The sequence below is a fragment of the Peromyscus leucopus genome, chromosome 5 (assembly GCF_004664715.2).
Source record: "Peromyscus leucopus breed LL Stock chromosome 5, UCI_PerLeu_2.1, whole genome shotgun sequence".
Classification (NCBI taxonomy): Eukaryota; Metazoa; Chordata; class Mammalia; order Rodentia; family Cricetidae; genus Peromyscus; species Peromyscus leucopus.
The window spans coordinates 32,216,986-32,228,182 of record NC_051067.1 but is presented as its reverse complement, the minus strand read 5'-3'; the positions used below and the strand labels follow the sequence as shown (position 1 = coordinate 32,228,182).

At 45.6% G+C, this 11,197-nt stretch overlaps 1 protein-coding gene across 1 annotated transcript; it reads left to right on the top strand.

Annotated features, from left to right (window-relative positions):
* Positions 1–9,108: 9,108 nt before the first annotated feature.
* LOC114701899 (protein LDOC1-like) lies at positions 9,109–10,356 on the top strand. The gene has a single exon (XM_028882096.2). The coding sequence runs from the start codon at positions 9,109–9,111 to the stop codon at positions 9,529–9,531; it is 423 nt and encodes a 140-aa protein (XP_028737929.1). The 3' UTR covers positions 9,532–10,356.
* Positions 10,357–11,197: the final 841 nt, after the last annotated feature.

Below are 11,197 nucleotides of genomic sequence, written 5' to 3'. Positions count from 1 at the left end.
TGAGAAAAGCTGGGCATCAAATGGACAATGACAGTAGTGGGTCATAACTCAAGGAATGAACCTGAGAATCATCAGTATCATCATCACTGAGCAAAATAAAACAAAGGGGCGGGGCACAGGAAAGACAGGGATGTGTCACAGGAGGTTCTTCCTTGTAGCAGAACAGCAGGACTAGAAGGCTACACCTGCATGGAAATAGAGCACAGAAACAATGACCAGGGGACACTTTAGAATCCTCAACTTCACTAAAAATTACAGATGGCTCAGGTTACTCTAAATCAAGGGAGCTGAGGGGACATGAGATATAGATGGACTGTGGAACCTAAAACGAGATCTTGGACGGGGAAACTTTTAGAACAATTTAGGGATACCAACACCTGAATGTTCACTACACTGCTCTCCCAGAGCACCGTGCCCCTCTACACTTGGACCTGAATCTAGGAATGCCCAAATTGGTTAAGTATTTGCATAGAATCTGCAAATAGTTTCTGAATACTTTGCATCCCCTCTAGATGATGATACCTAATAAAATATAATTGTTATGTAAATATTCATATTGCATTGTTTGGGAATAAGTCTGTACATGTTTATTATAGGCATTGGTTTTTAAAAAAATTTTTGAGGCTAGTTCAATTAGTGGATAAGCAACTCACAGGTGCTGAGAGTCAACTTTAAACTAGCTAACAGTTTTTTTGTTGATGTTACATTTTCTGAATTTAATTGTGACTCTGTAATTATGTACCAGACATTTCAGTTATTAGGGGACATACAGTAAACAATTACTGGTGAAGACTCATAATCTCTGCAAGTTATACCAAATAATTTTAATGGAAGAAGAATCACGTCACAGACGGGCAGAGGCAGAAACAGCAGGCCGGCCAGCTCAGTGAGGGGCCGAGGCAGCAGACCAGAGTTGAATGGCACGTAGTGCTAACCTGAATATTCTTGCAGGTTTTCTGGAGGTTTTGAAGATATAGCTTTAATTTAAAAATGACTTCTTGAGAGAAGTTAAAAGGAAAGTGGTTTCTTTCTAAATTCATGACTATCAGCAATGTGCTCTGTGTGAAAATATGACTGAAAAATGAAACTGCTGTTTCGACACACAGCGTTGCACACTGCCAGCACCCATCGCCCTAGGCTCGAGGGCATCCTCATCTGCTTTACACCAGCCTGCCTTGCCTTCACACAGACGATAGACTCCCAAGGTGTACTGTACATGCTGCAAGTGCATCCTGCCTCCAGAGGTGGGAGCTGAAAGGACCTGGCTCCCAGATGAGGCCGAGACATGACAAAAACGATTCTTGAAGCCCTCAGGCAGGGAAGCTCTGTAGTCTGTCTTGCTTTCCTCCTTAGTGGGTACTGCTCTTTAATCACACAGTGTGACTTCAGCTTTGCGATACTGCCTGTCAGAGAGGTGGCTTGTGTGCTCCAGGTTGCTGCCACTGGCTCTGAAGCATGCTCAGCCCTGTCAGTTCTGAAAGCTGTCCCTTTAGGGAACATGTCCAGCATGCAAGTGCCTCTTTTATATGCGTTTCTGCCCTGTAAACAACCCTACTTTCTGGCACTCTGTGCAAATGAGCTGTAACCTGTGTCTTTATGACGCAGTAAATACTCAGGCCAGAAGAACATGCACTTCCCAGGGAAAACCAAGGACATTTCATCCCATTTTTGAATACGTGCACAAGCACTTCAAAGGCTCTTTTAAGTGGTTGGGGTCGAGTGGCACACACACAAAATCCACTTGATGAATTATAATGACCCAAAGATGATACAGCTCAATTGTATCTCAGCTGCATTTCTCAGAGTTGCCCCAGAGTCCTTGCTTTTTGTGCAAACATTAAGCATTTATCTCAGTATAGCACTTCTACACCAGGAACTCCCCCCAAAGTGAAGGGGCTGCCCATCTTGGAGGTCCCTCTTGTGCTTGTCCTCATGACCCCAGACCCCCTTGCCAGTGTCACTAATTCTACCTCCCAGCATTCCCAAAGTGACACTGCAGAGTCAAGTCCTGTGGCTTCTGGGTCACCTCTGCTCATATTCGGTTGTACCTGTCACTGTCAGAATGAGCTCTTGAAACGCTCAGCGAAAGGGTACTGTGAGATCAATATTTGTAAGAGTTCAAAGTGTATTAGTAGCAAAGGCACTTACGTCATATGCGGGTAAGGGATATGACTGGCATGATCTGTACAGTGTGCCTGCCATTCACACAGATTTACTTACACCAAAGATGATGCCTGGAGCCACAGACAAATTGTCACCAGAAACAATGTCCATCTTACTCATCCTGGCGTCTTCACGGCATCACCTAATATCGCAGGCAGGCTTCCTCAGTCCTACTGCAAGGAAGGGTGGCCAGGCACTTTCTGTAAGGACAAGCTGAGACAGAGCAGGGCATATTCGCACTCTTGACCCTATGAAGAGGCTGAGGGGGCCCACCCACAGAGGGTCATGTGGTCTTTTCCTGGTGCTCATCATAAAAGGCCATTTGCGTGTGCCTCTGTGACAGTCCTACCTCAGAAACCGAGGAGCTGCCTGTCCCCAGCCTTTCACAGGGGACCCTCTCGCACCCAGCTGCACTCCACGTCCCAATGATTGCTCTTCCTGGCAGTGGGTGGCCCCTCCCAACCCCATGGTGACCTCTGCTCTCTTTTTTTCCAGGCCCTGCTGATCTTATCTAACTCCTAATTTCCCCCTTTCATTTGCAGAACTGCCAGCTCCAGGCACTTTCTATGAACTGATGTTTTCAAGAAACCTGCAAGAAATTTGAGTTTCCTCCACCCACTTTAACTGTTCCTTTGCTCTTCTCCCTCCTGTTCGCTCTGCTGTCGCTCTCGGGGCTCAGCTTCAGCTCCACCCATCCCCTTCTGAGAACCCATTATGGTCTTTGACATGAAATATGTCCTCTTGTTTAAAGCTTATGAAATCACACTGTATTTATGATTTGCCCCCCTTTTGATGTAGTTAACCATTAGGCCAACTGAAGCTGTAACCGACTCACAGCTCATCTTATACAAACATTTCCCTCGCAAGTTTACATTCGCTTGGGATTATTTTCCTGCCTCTACAAGACATCCTTTTCATGAGCCTGGGTGTTCTGTAATGACCGTTCTTCACTTGGTGTTTGCACTTTCCATGGGTGGTGCTGAAGCAGGCGTGGGGACTGCTGTTGAAGGGCCTGTCTCACTCTTTATTCCTGATAGTGTATCCTCTGAGGTTAGGGCTCATCTGCCTAGACTCTCGGGCTACTTATTTTAGTAAATGGAGAATCCACAGAAGCGCCTTTGTAAATAGTACATATCTCTAGGAACCCAGGAATCTATTCATTCGCTTGGTCGCACTGAACACGCAACTCAGATTGTTTCAGGTATGTTTTAAGGGTATGGGAGCACTTCTCACTCAGATGTAACTCCTTGGCAGCCTCAACTGGAATATGTCCAGAAGCCTCACAGTCACACACACACACACACACACACACACACACACACACACACACACACACACACAATCACAGGGTATCAGGCCAAGCCCTGGAGGTCTGTTCAGAGCTTTCAACCCCTAAAGCCACCTTGAGAGGAAAGTAAGCAGTTATCTGAGACCTGCCAGGGTGACCTGACTTACTCCAGAACATAGCAACTCAACATGAGCCAGGGCTGGTGTGAAACAGATGTCTGTTATAACTTGCCATGCTTTAGATGTGCCTCTTAAACTCCCATATGTAAAGTCTTGACTACCAGGGGCCTCCTCTGCTTATGGAAATAACGGGAGGTGTGGACCGCTTAGAAGGTAGGGTATAATGAAAAGAAGCTCTAAGTATTGGGGTCATGCCCCTGAAGACAGTGTTAGGAGCCTGGTCATGCCCCCGAAGACAGTGTTAGGAGCCTGGTCATGCCCCTGAAGACAGTGTTAGGAGCCTGGCCATGCCCCTGAAGACAGTCTTAGGAGCCTCGTCATGCCCCTGAAGACAGTCTTAGGAGCCTGGTCATGTCCCTGAAAACAGTCTTAGGAGCCTGGTCATGCCCCTGAAGACAGTCTTAGGAGCCTGGTCACACCCTGAGGGCAGTGTCAGGACCCTGGTATCTTCCTATCTTTGTTTGCTAGTGGCCATGAAATGAGCAGTTTCTTTTGCCACACAGTCCTAAAGTAATAGCTTCTTTGCCACAGGCCCCCAAACAAGAGACCCCTGACCATGGACTGAACTTCCAAACTGTGAATCTAAACAAGCCTCTCCTCCTTTTAGGTTGATACTTCTGCTCTTTTGTCACGGTGACACCCGGAGTTTTCCAACTCAAAGCCCAGTTCCCATTAGGACGATATTTGAAGATGAGACCTTTAAGAAATAATTCGTTCATAAGTGGGACTGATGACTTCACCAAAGAGGTCCAAGGGAGTGGAGCAGCTTTTTTTATTTTTTTATTTTTTGCTTTGTTTTTCATGTGTGGATAGAAGAAGAAGAAAATGAGGCTTTATCGGACATCTGACCTACTGCTACCATGAACTTGGACTCCCAGACTCCATACCTAGGAGCAATAAATTCATGATATTTAGACACGACACAGGGTAAACCATTTGGTTATAGCCAGTGGGTGGCTCGAGATAGTCTCTTCCCTTCTGAGGGATAGCTCCAAGGCTGTGCAGATAATGTTGTCTGCTGCTGTGAGGTCATGGAAGAACTGATACCTACATTGCCCCTTGAGACCTCCTAGCCCACCCAGGTCTCCTGCAAAGCAGTACCTGGGTTGAGTGAACATCACTATAGAGGAGCCATACCTCACAACTGCAGCTTCCTGCTCTCGGAGGAGACTCTAGAACGGCTGTAATCCCCTTGGAATAGTGCCTGCTTTGGCCATGTCCTGAGTTGCTCCATGAACAACCAAGGGCACACTGAAGGATTAACGAAGCAGCCCAACCACAGGGAGGCAGGACCTTCTCTGTGAAGATCTATAACCAAACCATCTAAAGCCAGGAGACGAGAATCGTTGAAAGATGGAGTGTTGGTGACGCGCGATGCATTTAGAGTCATGGGTAATCTTGTTAATTGCTGATTTGATTAAATTTTTTACTGTTCAGTTCAACCCCAGGGAGAGCAGACCCTGGCTCTGCCCATACACTTAATTACAGGCTAGCACAGTAACTGCCTCTAAAACTTCTGATCCAGAAATTAATTCGAAGGCAGACAACAGAGCATAAATAAAAGAAATAAACAGACCCCTGGTTGTCACACTTGTTTGCCTCTGGCCTGTTTACACTCTGTTTATGGCATTGCTATAAAGTCCCTCCTAATATCCCTTCCTATCAAAGGCTAACAGGGCAAACCAATGTTACCGTGGCCGAATTTGAAAGTCTCCTCTGAATAAGGCCCTAGAAGCCTCCATGTGGAGTGCAAACCTTCAGTGTTCTCTTCTGCAAGGTGATTTAAAAAGAAAGACCATGTGGGTGTGCCACATCTTCGAGGACTTTACCTGTTTCCTCACACATGGCTTTATTCAGTGGCATTGTGCATATGGAGCGCTGGCCCAATGCTGAAGGAAAGCTTGGGCTTGGCTTCCTGGGGACCCGGTAGGTATCCTAGGACAGTTCGCAGATCACCCTAACACAGATTAGGATGACTCCTGTAACAGAAGCGTAAGTATCAAGTTCTGAGAAGACAGAAGAGTAATCCACTGATCTTCATCACAGGAATTTTATTATCCACATCTGTGGTACAAAGGCTTTCTGGAGAAAATGGTCTTGAGTTGAGCCTGGACTAAGAAGCTCTGATGGGTTGACATCTGAAAGGAAAAAGAACAGAAGGCAGTGAGGAGGTCCTCGGAATTGGAGGAAGTGCATAATAAAGCCACGGAGGAGTGAGCACAGACAGGCAGACAGAGCCACCCACCTGCGTGGGCACAGAGACGGGAGACTGACAACTGTCAGGGCAGCAGTGTTTAAACCAAACCCACGGGTGTCTCAGTTAGACCCTAGCCCTCACTTATGGAACAGGGAAGAGACTGCACAGTTTCATTGACCTGATCTGTACTGTAGTGCCTGATCTATACCTAATCAATGTAACTAGCATTGAGTGAGAGTTACCTGCTTCCAGCTTCAGCGTTAGACCATCGGTTCTGGTACCATCACTAAAGGTGGGAAACTGGAACCAATAACCTGGGTTGGAATGGGCTGTTCCAGCTGGGATGGGAAGACATTGCTTCCTCACTCTGTACCTCCACTTCTCCATCTTTGAAAGGATACTGATAGCCTGGGACTGTGGTGAAGACTGTGAAGTCATACAGCTGTGATGGCTGTCCTTGGTGGTCAAGTTGACTACATCTAGAATTAACTAAAACCAAAGTAGCTGTGGTACACCTGTGAGGGATGTTTTCTTAATTAAATTATTTGAAGTGGGAAAGCCCACTTTGAGTCTGAGTCTTGAGGTGAGAAGATGGGACTTTTATCCAGATCTTTTGAGATGGGAAGATCCAATTTTAATCTGTGCCATACCTTCTGCTAGCAGCCTCTCTCACAGACATGGAAGAAGGAAGCTTTCTCTATTTGCCTACTTGCTCTCACTGGCAAGCCCATTCCTTCATTAGAGCCTACTGCTTTAGGATTCTGATGTATACTGAAGACCAGCTGAGTCATCATGAACTTAACTACTGGATTCTTGGAACTTTCATTGGTAGATTGTCATTGTTGGGCTAGCTAGACCACAGCCTGTAAGCCATTCTAATAAATCACTCATATATGTGTGTGTGTGTGTGTGTGTGTGTGTGTGTGTTATGATTATGTATACGTATGTGTATGCAAATATGCATATATATATATATATATATTCATTCCATAAATTCCATTCTGCTAGAGAACCCTAATACAATAGCCAAGGACTCAGAGGAGCCTGGTTCACTGGGAGTGAGATTGCCACTGTTGTCTGGGCCTCACAGTACATGAAAATGGGACCCAGCCACACCCTGATACTGTCACAGGTTGACTACTATCTCTAAGATTAGGTCAGCTAGGTGGTGCTGACAGGACCCCAGCTGGCTCTCAATTCAATGTGGTCCACCATGTTTCCAGGTATGAGTAGAGTCTGTGAATTCTTGGAATTTTCCAGAATGCCAAGCACTGTGCATCTTAAAGAGACTGAGTTAACAGTCTTTCCTCAGTATCTATAGAAGATTGACTTCAAAATTTCCCAGGATTCCATACCATATAAAATAGCACAATATTTGCATGTAAACCATGTTCATCTTTTCACAAGCTTTCTACCACATTTCAAACTGTGGGTGCAAGGTGAGACCCATGTAAAGATTGTTTTACTGTTCTGTTTAAGAAATGATGCCAAACACAAGCTCTTCCCGTTAGGACAGATACAGCTGTTGCATGGATAACTATGTAGCACATGACCCGAACTTGCTGAATCCACAAACCTGGAGTCCAGGGATTTAAGGGCTGGCAGTATTTTACAAAGCAGACTTGGACTCAGAGCAGAACAAGTCAACCAGTGATGTGGGGTAGATGCCTGAGGAGCAAAGATGTCAGGCAGTTGGCCTTTAAATAACTGTTCTGAGCAACTGGCTTTAAACTTATTTGGGAGATTCCGTGCTAGCAGTGATGAGAATGAAGTGCTTTCAAGAATCCAGTACCAGGTTTCTTCATTCCTAACTGTGTGACCTCTGGCAATTCACATAGTCTCTCTGAGACATAATTCTCACTTAGAAAAGAGAGAAATACAAAGGATGCACATATATATATATATATATATATATATATATATATATATGTGTGTGTGTGTGTGTGTGTGTGTGTCTAATGTGTGTGTGTGTGTGTGTGTGTGTGTGTGTGTGTGCGCGCGCGCTGTGGCAAGAATTAAATAAAATACTAGTGGAAGGTGCCTAGCAAATATTTGCATATAATTAATGCTCAATAAATAGCAAATACCAATAATAACAACATCCTGAATTACTAATGATATGAATATGTTATGAGAAGAATGGAACCATAATTATACACTTTTCTTCTGTTAAAAAATTCATTAGGTGAGCAGAGTGGAACAGGCAAAGACATCCCAGAATCAACAAACATCCCAAGTCCTGGAAAGCACTACAACTATAGAAGTGTGGGTAGCTACTGGATTTCATATGTATGCTAACTGAACACTTGATAACTTCACCCAGACTGTGAACATAGAGTGCAAACATATTTTCTTTTATTCTCTTCTTCAGGTAGTCAACACAACTTCCTGTGATGGCTCTATGAAGATGGGAGTTTAAAAACTGCTGCTGTTAGGAGGGAAAGACGAGCAGACCTCATAGGCTGACGTAGATGGTACCTGAAAACACCACACACCAGTGCCTCGAGCATGATCGTGACCCTTAGTGACAGGAAGATCTTGGAAATCAACCTGCCCTGATAAGCGATTGCCTGGCTTTACTTTGTAGGTGAAACTCCAAAGAACTCCGTGCCTTGGGAATTCTAATCTTCCCTCCCAGGGAGTCATGTGTGTGGCAGAGGATACAGTTCCCACTAAGTGCTCCCACCTGTGCACGCAGAGCTCTGCCCCAGCCTGCTTGAGTAACAGGCTCCAATCATAAACACAAACATTTCATACATCAAGCTAATGCATGTGGTCTGTTTCCTGGCTTTCCCCAAGAAATTTCACTCCAAACACATTTAGAATGGGAGGAACAAATCTGTTCCTTGGGCTGCCGTGGAAAATATGTGATCGATTTACGAAATCCATATTTCCTGCAAGTCTAGGGATCGTGCGAATCACACTGTCATCCCAAGTCATGAGGGCATTTGCAGGATTGTTTAGTGAGGACCACACTGACAGGGTGAGCCTGCTCTGGGCCTCGGTGCAAGCACTGCTTCTCGGGGCTCCACTGCGGATCTGCTGTGCCCCTTAGATTCTGACATCCGTGCATTGCCAGGAAATATATATATATATATATATATATATATATATATATATATATATATATATATATATATATATATATATATATATATATATATCTCAAGTTCACAGCTGTGCAGTTCTTACACTGACATTAAAACCTAAGCGTTGGTGAGCAGTTCCGTGGAGCCCAGGCGAGCCGAGCCCAGAGCCCGAGTCCTTCCAAGCGGTTCACCATGTTCGATGAACAGTTGTTGCTTCTGCGCGCGCTTCTGGTGCGACAAGGCGCCCTGATCATGGAGAACAACCAGCTCATCCAACAACTGAGATGCCTCGTGTGTGAGCGGGCCACTCTGCTGCGCCACGTACGTCTGCCTAGCTATCCGGTGAGGTTCCCCTCAAAGTTTGATGGCAAGAATGCCCGGCTCCCCAGATTTTTGGTGCAAACGATGTCTTACATGATTGTGAATGACGATTTTTTCTGCAACGATGCCATGAAAGTGGCGTTCATGATCAGCCTCCTTACCCGGGAAGCCGAGGAGTGGGTGGTACCGTACATCGAGATGGATAACCCTGTCATCAGTGATTATCGGGCCTTTGTTGAAGAGATGAAGCAGTGTTTTGGCTGGTATGACGAGGAAGATGATGATGACTTTTAAGAGGCTGATTACTAGGCCCTGAGCCCACTTAGGCCTAGAGGGGGAGGGCCCCGCATGGCACCTCCTCCCCACCCCCACCTGCTGTACTCCTAGCGCCTCCGCGCTCCCTTTTGCATTGCCATCTTTTTCCCTGCCAGTCACTCGGCTCCTTTGTCCCTTTTAGTGCTTGTCTTTGCTCCAGTTACCTGCTGCAAGTGCTTGAGTTGGGCCTGGGCCTTCCTCTGAAGCTCACAGTGTTCAATTTTAACCAGTCCAGGTACTCTTCTCCCCTAATCTGAACTGTGTTTTGAGCTCCAGCCATTGTCCAGGACTGTGTTAGAACTGGTCAGACCAGCTGCATTCCCGCTGCTGGCTTCCACTGGATCGCCACCCTACATCTGCCCGGAAATGTCTCCTGTCACCCTACCACCACCACCCATCTCATCTCATCTGCAGCCGTCCACGGGATAAGGACCAAGAAGAAGATGATGGAGTTGGCCACACCTATTCAGACTTTGATTTGGACAGCTCACCAACCCTTAAAGGGGCCAGTCTTAATAGCCTGGTTAGTTCTGTACCTACACCCAGGTTCCTCCTCTACCCTGCCAGATTGCTTCAGGAGCCTGATGTGCCTGCTTGACAGTTGAAATGTTGACATTTCTTTTTCTCCCATGCATCAGTTTTGCACAGCTGTCATTTTTCTTACAGAATTGCAGCAGTCTCAGATGTGGACATGTGGACAAGTAGTACTAAAATAAAAACAAGGAAACAGGCATTTAGCCCAGATCCTCTCTAGTACCTGGAAAAAGCAATGGCATTCTTTTCAATAAATATCAAGCACTGCAAGACAGAAAAAAACAAACAAACAACAACAACAACAAAAAAATAAAACATAAGCGTTAAATCCAGCAACATTATTTAGTACCTGAGCTCCACGCATCAGGGACAGGTTAGCTTCTCCTCATCATGCCTCCTGGTGTGCAGGGGCACATGCATGTAAGCTTTCATAACTCCCATGTGTTTTTCAGTATTAAAGATGTTTGCAGTCCAAACACACTTAAACAGAAGTTTAGTCACTTGATAAATAAATCAAACTGGAATGGAAACTCTACCTCATATTACACTGTCTTAGATGAGATGCTAAGCTACCCTCAGCATCATTGGTTTATCGAATAATTTGGGTGGTCATCCCTCTCTGGGATGCAGGGACACAGGTTTAGGGCCAGTCTCTGCTTTTAAGCATCCAGGGACCCCAGTGGGGAAAGAAGGGTTAGTGTGCTGCCTGCACCCTGCTTATTGTCAGAGGACTTGAGGGGAAGAGAGGATCTGGCACTAAGAGCCTTGGAATAAAGACTCTTCTGATTTTTTTTTTGCATGTGTATGTATGTGGTGTGCATGTTCACATGTGTGGAACACACATGTATGAGGGAGCATGCCTGTATATGTGTGCCAGTGTGAAAGCCTGGAGTTAACATCAAGATAGCCCAGGAATGATTTCTACCTTATTCATTGAAAGGGGAAGGTCTCTCAATGAAACCCAAAGCTCACCAATTAGCAGAGAGCTGCCAACTTGCTCTGATGATCCCCTTTCTCTGCCTTCCAAGCCCTGGAATTTCAGGAAGGCTGTCACGCTCACCAGGCATGTATGTGAGTCCTAAGAATGGCATACTCTTTATGGACTGAGCTA

Bases quoted from the DNA above. Each gene is read 5' to 3' on its own strand.
- LOC114701899 (XM_028882096.2), top strand. From the start codon at position 9,109: ATGTTCGATGAACAGTTGTTGCTTCTGCGCGCGCTTCTGGTGCGACAA.